The following is a 22,552-nucleotide window of genomic DNA, read 5'->3' on the forward strand; positions in this document are numbered from 1 at the left end:
TTTTTTTATCGAGGTGTAATTGACATACAGCATTATATTTCAGGTACATACCCTAATGATTCGGTATTTGTTATATTGTGAAATGATCATTATAACTCTGGTTAACATCAGTCCAACAAGTAGTTACAGGATTGTTTTTCTTGTGTTGAGAACTTTTAAGATCTACTCTCAGCAACTTTCAAATATGTAATATGGTATACCTAACTGTAGTTACCATGCTTTCCATTATATCCACATGGACCGAGTATTGAATTAATGGAAGTTGTACCTTTGGACTCCCTTCATCTAGTTTGTCCATCCCCACGCCGCACTTCAGGCAGCTATCAGTCTGTTCTCTGTATCTGTGAGCTTGGTTTTCTTTTAGATTCCACATATAAATGACATCATGGGGTGTTTGTCTTTCTCTGGCTGACTTAATTTCATGTAGCATAATGCCCTCAAGGCATATTCAAGTTACAAATGGCAAGATTTCATTTTTATTTAAGGTGTCTATTATTTTAAGAGAGAGAGGGACAGTGTGAGATGGGGAAGGGCAGAGAGTGGGAGAGAGAGAGTCCCAAGCAGGCTCCGTGCTGTCAGCACAGAGCCCGACACAGGGCTCCATCTCACGAACTGTGAGATCATGACCTGAGCCGAAATCAAGAGCCCAACACTTAATCAACTGACCCACCTTAGCAGTCCTTCATTTTTTTTATAGCTGATGTTCCTCTGTGTGTGTGTGTGTGTGTGTGTGTGTGTGTGTGTGTGTATACACCACATCTTTATCACTTATCCATTGATGGACATTTAGGTTTCCATATCTCAGCTGTTGTAAATACACTGCATTGAACATGGAGGTGTGTAGGTATTCTAATTACTTATATGCTTTAACTTGATAACATGTTAGGCCCTGAGTGTATAAGAACGTAGACCGTGGTTTACTTTCTTAACTATTCTGGTCATTTGTGGAAGCAGTTAAACTTCATTTTCTCCTGTATTTGTTCTGTTTAAAATGATGGCCGATATCATACAGTCCTAAACTAGGGTTTAAACTAGTATATATGATAGTTTGAAGAAAAAAAAGCGAATGTTTGTCATACAAGGACCTCTCCTTCTATCTTTGTGTGGTGGTCTAAAAGTTCATTTATAAATTGGTTGTTTTTAAATAGCATTTTTTTCCAGAGAGTTAGAATCATAGCATTTTGGAATAGAATAGGACTTACTAAATAGATCTTGGCCCTTTTTTTTATCACGGATTAGAAAACTGACCACCGTAAAAGTTAGGATTAGCTTTTCTTCATAGTGGAGCTGGGATTAGAACTTGGGGGTCTCCACATTCTGCTGGGGTCCTCTTCCCACATTACTCTGTCGCCTGTGAATGCTTAGCTCTTCACTGAACACGAGGTTATATCCTCGTGGACCACGTCTGTCTCCTCATATTACTTGTTGGCTAACTTGGGCTACACCACGCAGTTGGGACCCATTATTGATGAGAGGGTCTTAGTTGCCTGCTATGAAAGACATCCAGTCTGTTTCTAGATAATGTGTTATGGTATCCCTGACTTTCAGCTTTGTTTAGTAGACTTTTTTTTTTTTTTTTTGAACGGGTTTTGCATATTCCTGTTTCTCCCCCAGCTTTATTTTACTTGACTGTTTTATTATTTTCTTTCTGGCTTTTTTTTGGACATAACTGAGAGAAAGATAAGTGGCATTTTTCTAATAGTTAAACAACCTTCACATAGAGCCACAGTCATGGTTGAGGTTCCATTATCTGTTTAAAATAAGACAATAGATAATACTGCCCCAGCCTTTTAAAATTATATCCTATTGCACCCCCCCCAAAAAAATGTGTCCCATAGTTACAGCAGAATAAATACTTTAATTCTTTTTTAAAAAGAATTTTTTTAAAGTCTTTATTTATGTTGAGAGAGAGACAGAGTGTGAGCAGGGGCGTAGCTGAGGGGAGGGGAGCACAGAATCCCAAGCAGGCTCCAGCCTCCGAGCTGTCAGCACAGAGCCCGACAGGGGGCTCAAACCCACAAACCGTGAGATCACGACCTGAGCCGAAGTCGGATGCTTAACCGACTGAGCCACCCAGGCGCCCCTAAATATTTTAATTCTTAATCTATTCCTCATTGTTCCTCTCTTCTTATTGCGTAGATGCCTAGCCTCTTTATTCTATAGTGTACCCAAAGTATAGTGTTAAACTGTAACACCTAACTACCAGTTAATAATAATGGCTGCTACTGATTGAGTGCTTACCCTGTGTTACAAATTTCGTTGAGCACTTGATATGATTTCAGTCTTCACAACAGTTCTGGGATAAGTACTCTTATTCTTGCTTTGCAGGTAACGAGATTGAGTTTTCCAGGAGGTACAGTATCCTTGGTTACACAGGACCTAAGTCATAATATGTCCATTAAGGGAACGTAGTCAGGGTTGAAATAGTTTTTTCTACGTAATTACGTTTCACTTGATGGATAACTAGGTACTTGTGTTCCTATATTCAAGTTGTGATTTAATTTTGTGTTTTGAATGTGTAAAAATGTTCATAATTCCAAAGGTGCATGCAGAGAAATCTCATCTCTGTTCTTTCCACCTTGTTTCCATCCTTTCTCTATAAACAACCTTTTTTGTTACTTTCTGGTTTGTCCTGTTTTTCTATTTTTTTTAAAATTACATGTGCACACACATATACATACTATATTATGTGTGTATATGTCTATTTTTTTTAAAGTTTATTAGAGAGAATGAGTGCGTAATGAGTGGGGGAGGGGCCGAGGAGAAAGGGGGAGAGAGAGAATCCCAGGCAGGCTCCATGCTGTCAGCGCAGAGCCCAACGCGGGGCTTGATCTCAGGAACCTTGAGATCATGACCTGAGCCAAAACCAAGAATCAGATGCTTAACTGACTGAGCCACCCAGGAGCCCCTATTCTGATTTCCCTCCTCTTTACTCAGAGTGTAATATGCTGTATGTATGCTCTGGTGCCTTTGATTTTCATGTAACAATATATCCCGGAAGTCATCTGGAAACAAGATTCTTAGGCACATGGTCTAACATCAGATTCCACCAGATCCCTGAAACAGACTTGCCATCTCCATGTAGGTGTGATTATTTGTCCCTCTTCTTCCATCGACAGCATCTGTGGTTTGAGGCTTCTTGGACATCCCGGAGTCACAGTTCTCTACACTACTCTGAGTGTTTAAGGACTCTGCATTTAAGATAGGACACGTAGAGGTGTAGGTGGTGAACAGAGGCCAAAATTTAGATAGAAATTACAGATTTTTTCCTCAGATTTTTAGTCTTCACAAAGGAAGGTTATTTTGGACACTTGCCAAGGAGCTAATGAGGGCTGTCTCATGAAAGAGTAGGACAGAAATGCCTTAGACACCGGCGGGGTAGGTGGGAGAGCCATTGGGGTTGGAAATGCCATGGTGTAAGAAGACAGACAGGGATATAGATGGGGTTCCTGGGTGTCCCCTTCTTCCTTTGTCTTTGCCCCAGCTTACTTTCTCTGAGCATCACTGGGGGCAAGCGCAATGGGGGGTTCTACGGTTGGTTTTCTCCCTGGTGGTCTTAGCAAGAGTGCGGAGAGATGTCAGTGAAAAGGGACAGTTTGTAAGTGGCATCAGCGGGGCACTTGGGCACTGTAACACGGACCTCCGAATCAGAGATCGAACTCTTAGTGGAATGAAGAGATGTACAAGAGGGCCTCTCTCCTTTCTCTCTACCAGTATATAACATAAACATGTAGTTTATAGCTTTGTATCTACCTCTTTGGCTCTCTTTCTTTCTCTATCTAAGATGCTCTCTCCGTATAGATCTGTATCTCTGTTTCTATCTCCATGTCTCTCTCTGTATATCTCTGTCTCTCCGTGTCAGCAAAATAGAGTATCTGCTTACTTGGCAAGAACATATCTCCCTCTACCTCGGAACCATGACAGGGAGATAGTGTAGTGTAGAGTGGTTACGAGATTGATTGTGGAGTTAGGCAGACTGATGGTCTCAAATTTTACCTGTGTTCCTTTAGTAGCTGTGTAACTTTAGGCAAGTTACTAATTTTTCTGAGGCTTAATTTCTCTATTTGTGGAAGAGAAGTAATAATATATACCTTATGGGATATTGTAAGGATAATACTAAATTTGTGAAGTGTTTAGGACAGTCCCTGGCACATAATAAATGTTCATGTAAATCATCATGCTTGCTGGTGTTATCATTATTGCCGCTGCTCTTATAATCTGAGTCCACTAAAGGTACAATGTAAATAAACCTGATGTGCAATTTATGCTTGGCTGTCTGAGAAATCGTCTCAAAGGAGTGAACCTTTGTGTATATAATTCCCTTCTTGAAATTGGCTTCTGGTTTTTTTTGGCAGTTTAAACTAAGGGGTTTTGTTTGCTTGTTTTGTTTTAATTGTTTAGGTTGTAAATGTCTTAAAATCCTTATGACCAATCTTGATGAAGTAAAGAAGGAAAGAGAAGGGCTAGAGAATGACTTGAAATCAGTGAATTTTGACATGACAAGCAAATTTTTGACCTGCTTTGGCTCAAGATGGTGTAATAAATGAAGAAGCTCTTTCTGTCACTGAGCTGGATCGAATCTATGGAGGTCTACGACGAAAGTCCAAGAATCTCTACGGAAACAGGAAGAACTTCTTAAAATATTCAGGTAAGGTTTATATGCTTTAGTAAGATGTTTAAGAAAATCACAGAAAGGATAAACCTGGACTAAATCTATGTCAGGATTGTGTTTCGCAAGTAGTACGTACTAATAGAAATCTGTAATCGTTATTGGTTGTATTTTGATAACCACTGAATTTGTGACATTTTTACTTTAAGAATTAAGGTACTGTGTTATTCCAAAAATTCTATAGGTAAATTTCTAGTGATTCCTGCATGTAATCACATATGATTTTCATATATAGTTGGGAAAGTATCAGTAAAGTGTTACAGGCTATATTAATTTGATAAATAAATGTAAATACATAAATCTTTCTTTTAACAAGGTCTCACACCAAGAGTTTTCAAAAATGAAGCAATCTAATAATGAAGCTAACTTAAGAAGAAGGTTTGAGAATTTAGCTACTGCATATGACAACTTTGTTGAGCTTGTGGCTAATTTGAAGGAGGGCACAAAGGTATGAAGTCCAAAAGAAACAGTAGTTCACCAGTACAGAGTGAAAATATAGTTGAGAAGTTAATAGTTTTTTCCAGTTGGACCTTATTATTATTCTTTGTCTCGAACTTCCTAGCTTTAATGATTTTTTCCTCTGAGAGGCTTTGTCATAAGGGAAGGAAAGCCTTAACAAAGGTGGCAATATTTCATGAGAATGTTGAAGAATGAATTGTGTATTTCACCAGACCAGAAAGAGGATGTAGGAATTTCAGGTAAAAGAAATTAGCACAGAGATGTCAAAAGCCAGTGACGCTTTTTTGGGGGGACAGGAAGTTGACCAATTGAGTGGAATTATGCGGGAACAGGAGTAGTCGAGGCTGAAACTGTGGTGGGGAAGGGAGGGGAGGATATGGCTTTTATATTCTGTGCTGATGGTTTGGATAACGGTGGACTTGTATCTGCCTGAGTCTCAGGATGCTTACTAAATATGTTAAGTATTTTCTTGCCTTTCCTTTAAATAGCTTAGGGAAATGATTATATTTGTTTTTAACATTTACTTTGCTTTTGAGGGAACAGGTGATCGTTAGTTTTTCAGATACACAATACCTTGTGGGTGTTTTAACTCCATGATGATTATTGAATAAAGTGATTTTGATACAAATACCTTGGATGTAAGGTGAAAACCTCTGAAGAGGTAGAAATACGACGAAGCCTTGGAAATAGGATAGGAAGATCCCGTTTTAATTTGGTTAAAATGCTTTGTTCAAATAGATAAGCTGAGAAAATTCTTCAGAGAGCCTTTGGAAATGCCCTCTAAGAGTTTCTGAAGTGATGTCTGTATTTCTGAAGTGAATGTGCAATCTAATCCTTCCACTGAAATAGGTTTCCTATCTTTAAGTACTTGCCTTTTCTCCAGGAATTGGGAACATACTCATGATCATGAAACTTATAGTTTGTTCCATTTGATTTTTGGTGACAGGTGTTCTCCAAAAATGAGTTTATTTCATTTTCTTTAGGAATATTATTAGGTCATATTCAATATTAACTTGTTGAACCTTAGTGGTATGACTGTGTCATGCGGAGGATTTTGGTTGTTTAGGTTTAACCGTGATTGACAAACGAGCTTTAGACTGTGTTCCTCTTCAGATTAAAATATCATTGTGGCTTATTACTTGTATTTCTTTACTTACAGTTTTACAATGAGCTGACTGAAATCCTGGTCAGGTTCCAGAACAAGTGCAGTGACATCGTGTTTGCACGGAAGACAGAAAGAGATGAACTCTTAAAGTAAGTTTATTTTGTGTATCAAATTTTAGAGGATTTTTCTTTTGAAAAGTTACATGTGGAAACTTCGGGGTGAACTGGGCAGTATGAGATAGCAGTTTCCTTTCTTTCCTCCTGGACATTTACAGGCAGCTAGCAAGCTGCATGACCTGAGAATAAAGGAGAAGAGCAGAAACTCTCGGTGTCAGAAGCACAGTGTGTCACAGAAGTGACAATGCAACAAGTCAGGGTGACAGGTCTCAGAAATGCCAATAAACATACACAATTTACCTGGAAATGGCCAGCAGGTTCCTTACACATAAAACTCGAGGTACAGAATATGGGGAGGACAGGATGAATGGCTTAGAAAAGATCAGCAGATTTCCCTTCTGAAGGACCCTGCTGAGAAGGTCAAACCAAGTACCATAGGACTCGTTCTGTGCTGAGTGACCAGTAGAGTTGACACAGCATTGGTGCAAAGATACAGTATTTTTTTTTTAATGGTAAAAAAATGAACTGAATTTAATTTTTTTTTACATTTGTTTATTTTTGAGAGAGAGAAACAGAGCACAAGTGGGGGAGGGGCAGAGAGCGAGGGACACACAGAGTCTGAAGCAGGCTCCGAGTTGTCAGCACAGAGCCCGACGTGGGCCTCGAACCCACAGACCATGAGATCATGACCTCAGCTGAAGTCGGACGCTTAACTGACTGAGCCACCCAGGCGCCCCCAAAATGAACTGAATTTAATAAAACCTAATACATGGAGAATATTCACCAGAATAGTATTGTCATAGAACAGATGAAAATTCTGGATGAACATTTCATCATGAATTTAAAAAAAGGAAAAAAAGGAGAAAAGGATTAGGAAGCAGTCACTCTGAGGAACACCACATAAGGAAGTACCAGAATCAAGGAGGGTGGTGAGAAGAAAGGAGGTGATAAAACGTGAGGTGCTGGATTCAGGAAGCAAGTGGAAGAGAGAAGAACAAAATCATCACAGATGTAAAATGAAATGGGAAGGAGCAAAAAGGAGACTAGACCGTGAAGAAGACATCGGCACCTAGAGTAAAAAGAAATCAAAGAAAATGAAGCCAAAGTAAAACCAGAAGAAGGGTTAGAAGACAGGCAAAGAAGATCTGAATGCGCAGAAGTGAATTTCCACAAAGAAGAGAAAGCAAAAAATGTTCGTTGTTCAACATTCTGTTCAGAACAGACATTTAATGGTATTACCTAAGAATATGTTCCTTTAGGAAAATAAAGGAAGGCGTGTCGAAAAGGTATATCTTACGGTTAAGAAAAATGAACAAGAACCGTCAACATCAAGGGATATAAATCATTAGCTCATTAAAAGATGATGGCAGAATCCTTTAGGCAATTGGGCAAAAAGATCAAGACAGTTCATAAAAAGGTGAAAAAACGTTTAGGCTCACAGCACTGCCTGCTAGAAGGGGGTGGGGGTGGGGGGCAGTGATGGCCACTGGAACTCCAGGAAGGCAGGTATGAGCCAGGGGTCTGATACCCGGTGAAACTGCCTTGCGGGGGCTTACACGGAACCGTACATTCGTTGGTGATACACCAGGAGAACTCAGACTGTTCTGCTCCTGAGTCTGTCTTGAGCCCTGCAGCCAGCCTGACCATCATCATTCACCCCCGTCCATATTTAAACTGTTTTTCATAGAAGCTGTTGGAGAACTTGCTAAGAGCTACCTCCCTGCATCACCCACCCCCGCCCCCCCAAGAAAGAGCAGTGTTGTTTTAGTTTTTCTACTAAACCTTTAAAAAACAAATAACTTGGGGCGCCTGGGTGGCGCAGTCGGTTAAGCGTCCGACTTCAGCCAGGTCACGATCTCGCGGTCCGTGAGTTCGAGCCCTGCGTCGGGCTCTGGGCTGATGGCTCAGAGCCTGGAGCCTGTTTCCGTTTCTGTGTCTCCCTCTCTCTCTGCCCCTCCCCTGTTCATGCTCTGTCTCTCTCTGTCCCAAAAATAAAATAAACGTTGAAAAAAAAATTTTAAAAAGCAAATAACTAAAATGCCTTTTATTTTTATTAAAAAAATTTGTTTTAATGTTTGTTTTTGGGAGAGAGGGACAGAGCGCAAGCAGGGGAGGGGCAGAGAGAGAGGGAGACCCAGAATCAGAAGCAGGCTGTAGGCTCTGAGCTGTCAGCACAGAGCCCGATGCAGGGCTCGAACTCACGAACTGTGAGATCGTGACCTGAGCCGAAGTTGGACGCTTAACTGACTGAGCCACCCAGGTGCCCTTAGAATGCTTTCTAATGGTTTCAGAGGTTTAAAAAAAACAAAAACAAAAGAGCCCTCCAAGTTAGTGTTATTGATAAGAAAATCTGACAAAGATTAAGACAGAAACAATCTTCAGCCCAGTTTTATTTATGATTATGGATGCAGAAGTCCTAAATAAAATACTTACCATTGATACCCACCAGTATCTTAGAAAAAGAGCCATGATCAAGCGGGATGTAATCAAGCGGGATTACATTATTCCAGTAATGTAGTGATTGGTTCCGTATTTTTATATTAAGGAGAAAAAGATTCTCTTCATGGGTGAGGAAAAGCAATTGAGAAAATAACTGTTCTGGTATTCAGTAAAATAGGAGTGTGTGTGTGTGTGTGTATGGAGAGAGAGAGACACACACACACACTCTTGTTTATATCTGCACGGAACTCAGCATCGTGGTTAATGGAGAAACAATGTAAAACATTCCTTCTAAAAGCAAGGACAAAATGAGCACCGTCCACCCTATTATTTAATACTATTTTGGCAGTACGAACCAGCACAATTAGACAATAGAATAAAATCAGAAAGATAAACACTGAAAAGGAGGAGGTAAAATTTTCACTACTTTAGACTTTATGATCGTACAACTTGAAAACCCAAGAGAATCAGCCCCCAAACTCAGCAAACAATAGAAGAATCTTTACTGAAGACAATTGATCGTAAAGATTTGTAGAAATCAGTAGCTTTCATATAAATAATCATATAGGAAATATAATGGAGGAAAGACCCTACTTACAATAGCAGCAGAAAAGATAAACTACATCAGAATAAGTTTGTTGCGTATGAGACCAGTATGTACAAAACACTGTTGAAGGGGACAAAAGGGGACTGGAATTTGAAAGATGTGTCATGTTTTTGGGTAAGATGACGCACAAAGAAATCAGTTCTTAAGCATTCAACATAATTTGATTTAAAATAAATACATAGATTTTCATTTACGACTAGATGAGTTGATCCTAACGCTCCTCTAGAAAAACTGTCCAATTATTAGCCAGGAAAAAATAAAAATAGTAATGGAAAGCAATTCTACCAGACACTGAAATATGTATTATTGTGTCTAATTAAAACATAGTGGTCCTGGTACATGATTAGACAGACCAAAGGCAAAATAGAAATAAATTCAAATACATTGTGAATTTAATGTAAAAAAGATCCTAAGCCAATCAGAAGAAGTTAGCCGCCTAGCCATTTAGAAAACAAAAGTTATTTTTATACCAGAATAAATTTCAAGTGGATCAAACTTGAAATGTGTAAAAGGAAATGTAAAGTTTACATTTCATGTAATATGAGAGAATATGAGAGAATTCCTTTATAGAGCTGAAAAGGGAAGAGTATTTCTTATTCTGACTTAAATCTAGAAGCCATTTTAAAAAAAGGATAAGTGCATCATAACATAAAGCAGAGTTGTTATGTAATAAGTTGGGGGGAAAATATTTGAAACCTCACAAAGGCAAAAAGCAAATTTACTAATTTATCAAGAGGGGCGCCTGAGTGGCTCAGTTGGTTAAGCGGCCCACTTTGGTTCAGGGCCTGAGCTCAGGGTTCATGAGTTCAAGCCCCGCATCAGGCTGTGCGCTGACAGCTTGGAGCCTGGAGCCTGCTTCGGATTCTGTGTCTCCCTCTCTCTCCCTCTCTGTCTCCCCCCCCCCCCCCCGGCTCTTTCTCTCTCAAAAAGAAATAAACATTAAAAAAATTAATTTATGAAGAACTCCTAGATATTACTGAGGAGGAGAAAAACCCACTAGGAAAAGTTGGCAAAGGCTGTAAACAGAGATTTTGCGTATGAGGAAATGTAAGTGGTTGGTTCTTAAGCGTATGAAAAAATACCTTTCTGGGGTGCCTTGCCGGCTCGGTGGGTAAAGCACGCAGCTCTTGATCTTGAGGTCGTGAGTTTGAGCCCCTCGTTGTGCCTATAGCTTACTTAAGAAAACAGAAAACAACAAAAACCTGCCCTCATTCAGTATAATGTAAGTACAAATTACAACTACTCCAGAATGACATTTCTCAGAAGGGCAAAAATCTGGAAGTTTGAGAACATGCCTTGTTGGCGTATGTAGGGGAACAGGTCTCATCCACGGCTATGAATGTGTGTGGGTGCATCCTTGTGTGGGGGCGGTTCTGCTCTGAAGGTCTGGATGACGAATCCGTACATCCTTAATCCAGCTAGTCTGGTTTTGAGAATTTATTCTGAGTATGTGTTAGCATATGCTAGAAACGACACGTTTATAAACTAACTCATTTCTGAGTTGCTGGTAGCAGTAAAAGAATAGAAACAAATCAGACGTCCGGGACTGGTGAAATAAATAAAGTTACATCTGTGCAGGGTTTTTTTTTTTTTTTTTTTTTTAGATAAAAGATCAGCTATTTGAAAAAAAAAGAGGTTTTCTATTTTTTGATATGGAGAGACCTTGAAGATAAATACAGTAAAGAAAAAAGATACAGAACAGTGTGAAGTACGCTTTTTTGTATAAAAAGGGAGAAAATAAAATCTACATGCGAGTTGGTTTGTTTATGTGTCAGGAAGCTCTGGAAGGTTCATGACCCAGAGTAGTGTGCCTCTGGGGTGTGAGGGGTAGGGAGGGAGCCTGCAGATGGGGGCCTTCGACTCCCTTTTTATTGTGAGTCAAGTGAACAGCACAGTACCTGTTCAGAAAATTATATGAAAGTAATCTTAATAATTAATGGGACTTCATATGTTTTTATAGCCACATTCAAGTAGTCTGATTTTTATTTTTCAGACTGTACAGCTAAATTATCAGATTCATTCCTCACTGCCTCCTTTTTTTTTTTTTTTTTTTTTTTAACTGCAGAACCCTTTGCTCAAGCTTAGTGTTACAGAGAAGCCCAGTTTGTAAAACAGATAACAATGGATCCGGCTCAGATGTGAGCAGGGTGGGGGACTTGGAACAGGACCTTTTTGCCCCTCTTTTCTTCCCTTCATCCAAGCAGCAGCCATTGAGGTGACTGTGTAGAACCCTTAAAATCTGTAGCTCAGGACCAAGAAAGAGCCAAACAAAGGTTTCTAAGTTTAAGTTGGCAAACTGCAGCACCCAGGTTGAGTCTGCTGCTTATCTTTCTAAGTTGTGTATTGTCTGTGTCTGACTTTGCACTAACAACAGAGTATTACTAATTATTTGTGACAGAGACCCTGTGTCCTGCAAAGCCTAGAATATTTACTATTTGGCTCTTTACACAAAAAATTTTGCCAACCCCTGCTTGAAATAATTTTTTGTCCATGATAATTTACTTTCTAGTTGCACTCTCAGTTTCTCCACTTAAACCCTCAGTGTAAAATGGGCTAACATCACTATTTTTAGAATTGTGTAGTATAATAGAAGTTCATGGCTTAGGAAGAAATTTGGGGATATTCTCATTTTCACATATTTCCTATTTCAAATCTCTAGGTTGAGAATTAGGTTTGTGGGGTGCCTGGGTGGCTCAGTCAGTTAAGTGTCTAACTCTTGATCTTGGTTCAGGTCATGATTTCATGGTTTGTGGAATTGCACCCCACGTCGGGCTCTGTGCTGACAACGTGGAGCCTACTTGGGATTCCCTCTCTCTCTCTCTCTCTCTCTCTCTCTCTCTCTCTCTGTCCCTCTCCCCTTGTCTCTCTCTCTCTCTCTCTCTCTCTCTTTCAAAATAAATACATAAACTTAAAAGAGAAAATTAGGTTTGTTACTATTTGCATGTATATTTCTATATTTGTACTATAAACAGAATAGTCATCAACTTGTCACGTGGTTTTATCTCAGTGATTAAAAAGTAAATGAAGAATGGAAAAGTAGACCAAATAGATATAACATTAGCTTTTAAAAATCCAAGGGTTTATTTTGTTAAAATCACTCTTAATACTGAGGGCCTAAATTCCTTGAAACATGTTTATTGACTATAAAATAAAAACATAGGAAAAGTCCACGTAATTCTTACTGAATTTTACAAACTGAAAATTCCACGTATCGAGCACTTAGGTCAGTTCACAGAACATTCTCAGCACCCCAGAAGCATCGTCCCTGTGTCTCCCCAGTCATTACTCACCTTGCCAAGGCGACCACCGTCCTTTCTGTGCGAGGATTGACGGGCTTCTCCTGTTTCGTGCTGGACTCAGTGGGATCGCATGTGCTGTTCTGTGACTGGTTACAGTTGGCACCGTCAGACTCATCCATACGGTTGTGTGTGGTTATAGGTCTTTAATTTTCATATTTGTGCAGCTTTCAGTGTGTGAATATGCTGGAAGCTGTGTGTATAGTCCGCTGTTGTCGAGTATTTGAGTAGCGTGTGGTTTTGGCTGCTGTGTTACCAACAGTGAGCGTGAGCGTTGGAAAACCTGACTCTCCGGTTTTGCTGGAAGCAGTCGAAGAATGGAAACAAACCAGATGTGCAGGGCTGGTGACATAAAGCGAGCTTCGTCTCTATGGCAAAAGTAGTGTCAGCCACGCACAACTTATGGTTTCTTCTTTTTTTTAATGTTTATTTATTTTTGAGATGGAGACAGAGCATGAACGGGGGAGGAGCAGAGAGAGAGGGAGACCCAGAATCCGAAACAGGCTCCAGGCTCTGAGCCGTCAGCATAGAGCCCGACGCGGGGCCCGAACTCGCGTGAGATCGCGCGAGATCACGCGAGATCACGCGAGATCACGCGAGATCACGCGAGATCACGCGAGATCACGCAAGATCATGACCTGAGCCGAAGTCGGCCGCTTAACTGACTGAGCCACCCAGGTGCCCCTACAACTTACAGTTTCTAGCAGCCATGTTTTAAAAAGTAAACATGAAGTTAATTTCAAAAATATATTTTACTTCCCCTAGTGTATCCAAAGTGTTACAATTTAAACATATAATCATGCAAATCATGTATGGGATGTTTTACTTTTTGTCCACACTGAGTCTTAGCGATTTGGTGTGTAGTTTCCACTCCCAGCCCTTCTCAGTTCATACTAGGCGCATTTTGGGTGTTCGATGGCCACCTGGGCAGCTCTAGATCATGCTTTTGGGGAGCAGATGTGTGCGGTGCTGCTGGGGGTATATCTGAGAGTGGCATTGCTGGGTCGGAAGGTGTGTGTGTATTGAGCTTTAGTTGACGTTGATAGTTTTCCAAAGTGGTTGTACTTATTTGTATTCCACTAGCAATGTCTGAGAGTTTGCCACCAGCTACTCTGGTGGGTATCTAGTTATTTCATTGTGGTTTTAATTTTCATTTTCCTGATGACTAGTGTGTCCTCTCATAAGTGTGCAGAAAGAATAAATATTTTACTGTGATCTCTGCCTTTACACTAGTGATTTGAAACTAATGTTAGTAATGGTAGTTGTTGGCATTGAAACACTGGTGGGATTTTAGTTCATGTATCCTTGCTTTGTTATGTTATTAGTCTCATGATTTAATAGCTTTGAATGATACAATTAGTAGCTAGGACATTCTTATTTGTCTTGTGTGTTATTTATTGTGACCATCTCTGGCGTTTGTCAAAGGAAAATAAAAGTATTATGTTAAGGCTTTATAATGACATACGTTAGATACTATATTTGTGGTATATTCCAATATCTAACTGTAACTACATAAATAAAACAAAATATTAAATATTAAGTATATTTAGTACATATATGAGCTACATAACAAAATGTTTCAAAAATTGCAAAATTTTAATATTGATTAAAATCTTCTAGTTTGTGTTGTAACATTTATTAAGCTTACAAACATTAAGAAGTATTTTTGGTTCCTTGATGAATGTATTAACTTTCTTAATATGGGGAGTGACTAATTTCCAACTGGGACCCTTTGTGAGAGTGCAAGTATGGTCTGGGGGACTCCGGGGTTGCAGCTAATTGTTATATCAGGACAATAGATGCTGTTGTTCACGCTTTGGGACATATTGTATTTCCTTCATGTGTATAGGAATCGGTGCTGGGGGGAAGTTGATCAATATCATGTTGTTTCATAGAGTGCATTTTACCTTAGGGTTTTGGTTAGTGAGATTTGGGGATGGATTCCAATTTTGCTAAGTTTTAATTCTGTTTTAATGGTCCTTTCAACAATCTATCCTGCATTTACCTTAATTACAGATTATGAGGTATCTTTTAACATAAAACAGCTCAGTGCTGCATTTCTTTGAATAATTTCAGAAAGTTTTTATTAAGAAATTTGCATCATGGTTTGAATGGGTTGGCTTTCTTCGTTTTCTGGAAAAGCCGGTACGACGCAGTGATGAAGCGCCCGTGTGACGCAGCTGGCAGACTGTGAGCAGTTGGTCTTCTGAAAACTTCTAGAGACGCTGCTGTGTTAGGAGTGGCCCAGCCAGGGGATGGCTTGTTGCCAGAGAGTGGGCGGTCTTTTAGGGCCGTCCGCCCGCCCAGTTTGACATGTTCCTTACTCCAGCTGTAACTGTGACCTCAGAACAAGTTTACCTTTCCTCTTAGGAGGGAAAATCGTAGGAAAAAAGATTCAAGTTCGTTCTAGTCAAGAGCAGAAGTGTAGTGTGTTTTAAAATACCGTCATTGTTTTGAGTCTGTCTTCCATGTTTCATATACGCAGAGAAGAAAGATTTTAAAACCTGGCATTTCAGATGTGCGGTTTTTTTGAGTTGTGTTAATTCCTAACACCTTTGTCTTTAAGGGATCTGCAGCAAAGCATTGCCAGGGAACCCAGTGCTCCTTCAATCCCTACGCCTGCCTATCAGTCTTCTCCCGCAGGGGGCCATGCTCCCGCTGTGCCAACGCCCGCGCCGAGAACCATGCTGGTCAGTAAGCAACCTCGTTTTTTAAATGGGCCTTGTGCATTAGTGACTGCTTGCCCGCTTGCCGTAAAGGAGAAAACACCCTTGACATTGTAGAGATCTGGTGGGCACCAGTTTTCATGAGGTGACCAACCTTCTCGTGTTCTGCGGTATAAAGAATACAGCATCACTCGCAAATTCTTGCCAGAAAACATTTAACTTGAATCTCATCAAGTCTTTAGAACCACCTTTCGGTTTATCGCAAGTACAGTGATAAAACAAGAAGTTAAATTGTGCCATTAGGAAACAGTCGGACAAATCTAGAACTGGGACATTCTAGGAGACCCTTGGCTTTGTCTTTTCTAAAAGTGAATGTCATGGAGGGAAAAAACATAGATGTGAGGCATTCTGTTTTCAATGAGAGGGAAAGATTCATAATAATCCTGCAATACGTGAACCTCGGTTGGATCTTGGTTCATAGAACCTCTTCTTTGAGAGCTTTCTTTTGTGATAGAGAATCTTGAATGTGGCATGGATACTCGATGGTATTAGGAAATAATTACTCACTTCCTTAGGACGAAATGGTATGTGATTATTAGGACTTACGTGCTGCAGCCTTTAGGGCTGGTGTCCTGAAGTTTGCAACTTCCTTTCAAATGGTTCCGCAAATATGTCGATACATAAATGTATGGGTACAGCTACAGATACAGTGAATATGGTCACATGTCAGTAATTATTGAATTTAACTGATAAATACGCGATCGTTTATTGTACTAGTCTTTTAAGTTGTCTGGTGTTTGAAAATACGCACATAAAGAATCTCGTGGCCAGGGGGAGATTCCAGTGATGACCTGTCTGTGCCCGACTTGCTCCTTCCTCCCGTCTCAAATGTCTTAACCACGGATGGGAGCAGTAATGGGCAGTAAGTGGCTAAATATTAGGCCTCGGCAACAGGGCAGTGGCTGTGGAGGGTTAACAGGTTGGAGAATCATTCCTCCGCTGTGATACGTTTCTAGAGTATTCAGTCAACATTTAAGAATGGGAATTAGAAATACACTTGGGTGGATTCTAGAGCTTCTCACACGCCCTCCGTTATTTTAACGACGGGAATTTGACGGAAACGTGAGCCATGTTGCAGTCAGTGCCGACTCTCTTACAGCCCGCCAAGCCCCAGCCCCCGGCCCGGCCTCCGCCGCCTGTGCTTCCAGCAAACCGAGCTCCTCCCGCTCCCGCTCCCGCTCCGGCTCCGGCTCCCGCGGGGACGGGCACTGCTCCACCGGCCCCGGCACCCGCTCCTGGTTCAGCAGCGCCCCCTCCACAGGCCCAGGGACCCCCCTACCCCACCTATCCAGGATATCCCGGGTAAGGCTGAAACTGGATGAGTGGGCTGAGGTTTCTAGCTCTGGTTAACCTTTTGAGAAACAGTCCCCCCTTCTCCGAATGGAGGCGTCATGAACGAGCGAGCTCCATTGTCAGCTTACGCAGAAATGGAACTAATGTCAGACTCACTTATGTGAGTAATTGAACGGCCCTTTCCCAGGCTTGTTGACGTTTCTAGTTTTCACACGCTGGCTTCACAGGAAATCCGCCTCTTCTGTACGGAACGCAGACTGTGTTCCCTTGGTTGTCCTTATTTTGGCGATGAACGGAGAGGCGCCTTTCCGGAGCTGAGCGTGGCAAGACCGGTAGGCCTTGTTCACGCACCCGTACTTTGAAGAATTGCCATCCTGACACACTGTTTAACACGACTCTAATTTTGGCGTGTGCTTTCTTAAAGAACGACTTTCTGTGTGATAAGTTTTTAACTACCTCCTAAGATGTGCTCCAAACTTTACTTGTTAGTAAGTACATTCTGTCTTCTAAATATTGAAACTTTGTAAACAGGGGCGCCCGGGTGGCTCAGTCGGTTAAGCGTCCGACTTCGGCCGAGGTCACGATCTCACGGTTTGTGAGTTTGAGCCCCGCGTCGGGCTTGCTGCTGTCAGACCTTCTGTCCCCCCCTCTCTCTGCTCCTCCCCCACGCCTCACAAATTAATAAACATTAAAAAAAACTTCTGTGAACAGTAAATTTATGTACATTACAGTGAATATTGGATCTTGTGAGTCAGGAATGTACTTAGACTGTCACGTTAAAATGAAGGGGGTCTCCATTTTTATTCTTTGCTAACAGTTGAATATTTCGGCTTATTTCTGTCAACAGTATTATTTTCTGGATGGTAGTAAGCACCTGATATTCTTTCATCTCAATTATTAACGGGATATTAACCTTGAAACTGCTGCTTTTTCTTTCCACTGTCTTCTACTAGACTGAGAAATAGAGAAAAATGACTTTCTTGAAAAACCTTGGTTTCGAGTAATTGTTACACGTCTCATTTTCCAGTGTGTGATTTACCAACCCATTTTTTTGTTTGTTTTCTTTCCATCAGGTATTGCCACATGCCCATGCCCATGGGCTATAATCCTTACGCATACGGTCAGTATAGTATGCCGTACCCGCCAGTGTATCACCAGAGCCCCGGACAGGCTCCATACCCAGGGCCCCCGCAGCCTTCATACCCCTTCCCTCAGCCCCCGCAGCAGTCTTACTACCCACAGCAGTAACATGCCAGCCCAGAAGCTCGACTGGTTCAGTTCAAAGGGAAGGAAACACCAGCCCTGCAATAAGTGTACTAAACTCTGTGCTCTGGTTACTGTAACGTCCTCTGTCGTGCTGAACGCGGTGTGCAGTTTCTGTCCGCGGCTGCGAGCCGAGACTGTGCCCCAGTTCCACACTCGATCGCACACCGAGAGATGCTGCTGTTGCAGTGTAAACACTATGATAGGTATAATAGAATTTGAAATAAGTTACCTTTCAGTTCATCAAAGTTGAAAAATGAGAAGCTAAACCCACAAGTGAAACGTTTGAAACTATTATACTTCTGTCTGCATAAGACATGGTTGGGACGTCAGATACTTACAATGATGGTTTAAGTACTGATATTCAAGAAAGCTACGTTTTCTTTCTCTTTTGGTTTGTCAGTTTGGTTTAATTTCCATTACACTATTTTGCATAATCAAAGTATTGTAAATCTTATAATTTAAAAATAAATTACTTGAGAACAGTTGTCATTGTTATGTTTTGTCATTGATTCTCATTACTGTCTAATTTCTTTCTGGTGTTAGTCTCTCATTTTATATGTACGTAAGTTAAACAGATAACTGTGTTTAAGTGCATGATTAGTTCAAGTTAATAGTCAGGTTTATAGGAAAACCAAAAAAACAGTACCGTAATTTATCTTTCATGTGCTGATTAGTATGTTAATTTTGGCATTTATTTTGAAAAGTCCTATAATGTGGAAGAAACACAATTGCTACCAAAGATTCTTCAAATAAATATGTGTATTTAAAGTTTTATTAGCTTCTCCAAGAAATTGATACAAATTCTGGTAATAGTTCTTTCCCTTTTTTTTCCCATAACCTGGTTAAAATAAATACATATCATTGACAGGACTGTCTAATGTGATGGGATTGTTTAAAGAAAGCTTACTGTACCCCTCTGTTCCTTTTTTCCACCTTACTGTCTTAACTTAATAACATTTAATGCACAATGTATACGAATAGATCTAAGCCCTCTGGTTTTTATGCTCCTAAAAGATTAGACTATTTTATAATTCAGGGAGCATACTAAACAATTGCTGGGAACATATGCCAATTCTGAATAGGCATGAATATTTAATACTAGTCTCTGCTGTTAGGATAACTAATCACTGTATAAACCTCAGTAAAAGTAGTGAGACATGCATCATGGAGTGAGTAAATGAGAAAGGAAGGGGTTGTTGAATAGCGGGGACTGTTCTGTGTGAGGTTCATTTCTGAACACATCAGGCGTGTGAGCAGATTTCCAGTGAGTCTGTTGATGTTTATTTTCTAAGTTTTAATGCTCACCTTTTCTGGCGTTCTTGTTTTCATTGAAATGATGCTGTCATTTGGGCCACTGTTATATTTTCATCGACAGTTTGGGTTATGTTTTAAATGTTGGACTGAAGGTATGATTGTAAAAGGGAGTGAATTGGTTTAAAAATATATGTACATTTAAAAAATATCACTTTGTTGTACGTAGAAAACATGAAGGCATGTTACTTTAATATAAATGACCTTTCCGTGGAATATTGAAATTGGTTTAAAGTGCACTAGTTAAAACCTTGGCAAAAGTAGTTTTTTTTACCTACCATAGCTACATTTTATTAATGTGGAACCATCAAAGTATGACCTAGGCTTGTTTGACTCTTATGTAAAAGGCATTCAAGTTCTGCATTCTTACTGTTTTTCAAGGTGGCATATGCTGACGTGAGACACTCAGTGGGAATTAAGGGTTTTCCAAATTGCTAGTTTACTATTCTTACTCATGCAGAAAGAAACAAAAACGAATTGGCCTGAATATTCTCTTGGGGAAAGAAGTCACTGAGAAAAGAGGAAGTGCATCAGGGCCAGAAGAGGTTATAAGGCCCCTTAGCCGGTTCCAAGTGCTAAGTAGGCCAGCTCCCAGAGAGCCACGGGAAGATCGTTCAGAAACTTCTGGAAAGGAGGCTCCACAGCCCCAAGTGGCAGCCTCTTGGAGCCTGCCCGAGTTGCTCAAAGCCTTTTTTTATGCAGTAACCCGGCCCCATTCCCTCCCGTCAGATCACTCATTCTTCGGGTAATTGAGGACAGTTTCTTTTGGTCACCTGTGGATGGGTACAGATGACCAAACTTCTGCAGCCTTTCATTGCTGGGTTAGTCTCCATAGCCCTTCTGATTCCAGTAGGGTGGCTCATGGAAAGAAGTTTCTCCTCCCATCTGTTTCACCTTCTGGCAAACAAGGAAGCCCTCGCTGGCATGAGCTTTGTTACCAAACGTTTTTGTCCTTTGCTCAATCAGTTTCTTATCTGTAGTCCACAAAAATACCCTAAAAAGTCGTTACGGACGGTGCTGTTCGATTGTAGTTGCAAGTGTGCCTCTGGTTCAGAGATCTTGTTACCTCTTTTTAATTAGGCTTTCTGATGATTTTCCTAAACTAAAGAAACCATTCCCAGACCGTTTACGTTCGGGTTTGGAATACTGTTTTTAAATGGACTGACCGCATGGCGGAGTTAGTCGGCAGTGGGGGGAAAAGCCTCACTTCTCCTATTTCTTGTTCCCAGTTGGAGACGGACGGCTTGACTTCTCAGTCTGCTGTGAAGTCCTGGTCTTTATTCTCCGTTGAGACAAAACACAGGTCACTGCAAATCAGTCCGTCTTTGTGAGATAGTCCTGTCCCCGTACCCCCAACTTGTTTGCAACTTAACAGTCTCTCCCTCCCTAAATGTAAGTAGTTAAAAAAAGATTTCACAGAACCTTCACGCCGTTTTATCCCCAGTCAGCAGCCTTTCTGGTCAAAACATTTAAAAAATGTTTCTCCTTAGAGCTTTAGAGAGTTTGCAAAAGCGCTTCATACACATCTTCTGATTTCACAGACATGATGAAATGCAATTTATTAAGTAGGTTTCAGTTTGCCAATGGGTGTTTTTTTTTTTTTTTTTTTTTTCTTTTAATGATCGATACATCTTGAAGAATCTTGCTACAGCCTAGTGGCATCTCTCTCTCTTTTAAACACTTCTGCAACTATTAGTTGATTCACAGCACAGAACAGGATACAAAGTAGGAAAAAAAAAATGCTGTAGTGTTACAATGACTAGTTTAAAAATAGACTTTAGAATTAAATGGTTGATTATAAGGTTTACATGGACGAGCTAAGAAGGAAAAATTATATTTTTAAAGAAAAAGAGAATATTCAGGCTTTATTTCTGGTATGAAGTTTATATTTTTAAAAAAAAAATCCTATATTATCACACCAGAGATTTTAGATTCTTTTCTGGTTACAGACATTGCTGGTAGTTGGATTATATTTTTATTGTATTCATTTCTCTTAGGGGGAAAATTGTAAAGCAACAAAAAGGTTCCCGATGAATGTATCCTAGAAATAAAAGTTGAAAGATTCTTACTTCCTTGGAGTATGAATTCTTATTTGAAGTGTTTATCCTTTAGCTTTATAGTTTCTGCAGTTTATTTGACAAATGGTGGTCGGGGAAATAAGAAAATATCCACTTGGACTAAATGCATGAGACCGTGTTTAAATGTTTTCTTACAGCTGTCAGCCACGTACTTGACCATGGCTGGACCGTGTTTTTCATTACTTACGACTTTCCCCGGTTCTTTAAGATGAGAAATCTCTTCAAGTGTTACTTTTTGGGGGTTGATTTTTGGAAATGTTTGGCATGTTATCATATTCAGTTGGTTAAGGAAAGGAGATGGTGAGTTGTGTTCATCTTTTGTTTTTAAATCTTTTGAAATGCATTCATCTTTTAAAATGTCTATTTTCTTCCTACTTCTCCCATGTTTTAAAGTCAGATGCAACTTTTATTATGTAGCTCACAGTGCACAGTTTTATCAGAAAATGCGTTGATCTTGTAGGTCTTCCAAATTTGTTGAAGTTGAACAAGCTAGCTCCAGGGATGCGTCGATAGTCTGGACCCTTGTTACGTGAATATTCAGTATATCACGAATGGGCGTAGTTAAATCTTGTTTTTGTTGTCACTCACGTGGCATCTGGGTCGGAGAATACAGAGTTCACCGGAGGGGCTTGGACACCTAGATGTGCGTGGGGAGGGATCGACGGGGCTGTCCGGGCCCCTGCCTGGAGTGTGGTTCTGCCGCAGCCTGAAGGGACGTGACCAGCCCCCTGTGCTTGGGTGACTTTAGCACTCACTACTGCAGCCGGGGCTGGCTCGGGAGCTGCCGGGGAGCAGACTTGAACTTGTCCGGAGCCTGCACGCTGGAGAGCCTCAGGCCACTGCCAACCAACGTCCTGTTGGCGGACGGGCCTGGCCTTTGTAGGTGATCAGTCCGGGCACCTGCAACGTGTCCGCCCACCAGGGGCCCTGGCTTCTGTCAGTTCTGGGGCTCCTGATAGGCCTTCCTTCCTGTTACAAGTTGCTAAAGTCCCTTTCAACTAACGAACCCCCAAGTGGGACAGGTGAATGAATAGGTTCAAGTCTATTACGGTTTATGTCTTTTTAAGTTTTCCTGCATTTGTAACTCTTTTAATCCGTACACATCTGGGGGCCGTGTGATTCATATTCATGTCAGCTATGTCTGTTGTGAACATGAAATGACTTCTGTTCCTTTTTCACCCTGGAAT

The 22,552-nt window shown here is 40.6% G+C and overlaps 1 protein-coding gene across 1 annotated transcript in view; it reads left to right on the top strand.

Moving 5' to 3' along the window:
• Positions 1 to 21,355, top strand: part of LOC115523826 (programmed cell death 6 interacting protein) — a gene marked incomplete at its 5' end in the record, with an annotated part of 59,616 nt that extends 38,261 nt beyond the window's left edge. The window contains 8 exon segments of the mRNA XM_030330073.1: positions 4,402 to 4,517; positions 4,519 to 4,588; positions 4,591 to 4,667; positions 4,986 to 5,117; positions 6,288 to 6,382; positions 15,258 to 15,381; positions 16,517 to 16,719; positions 17,784 to 21,355. Of these exon segments, the coding sequence (XP_030185933.1) occupies positions 4,402 to 4,517; positions 4,519 to 4,588; positions 4,591 to 4,667; positions 4,986 to 5,117; positions 6,288 to 6,382; positions 15,258 to 15,381; positions 16,517 to 16,719; positions 17,784 to 17,958 (992 nt within the window).
• Between the last annotated feature and the right edge of the window lie 1,197 nt (positions 21,356 to 22,552).

The sequence above is a fragment of the Lynx canadensis genome, chromosome C2 (genome assembly GCF_007474595.2).
Source record: "Lynx canadensis isolate LIC74 chromosome C2, mLynCan4.pri.v2, whole genome shotgun sequence".
Taxonomy (NCBI): domain Eukaryota; kingdom Metazoa; phylum Chordata; class Mammalia; order Carnivora; family Felidae; genus Lynx; species Lynx canadensis.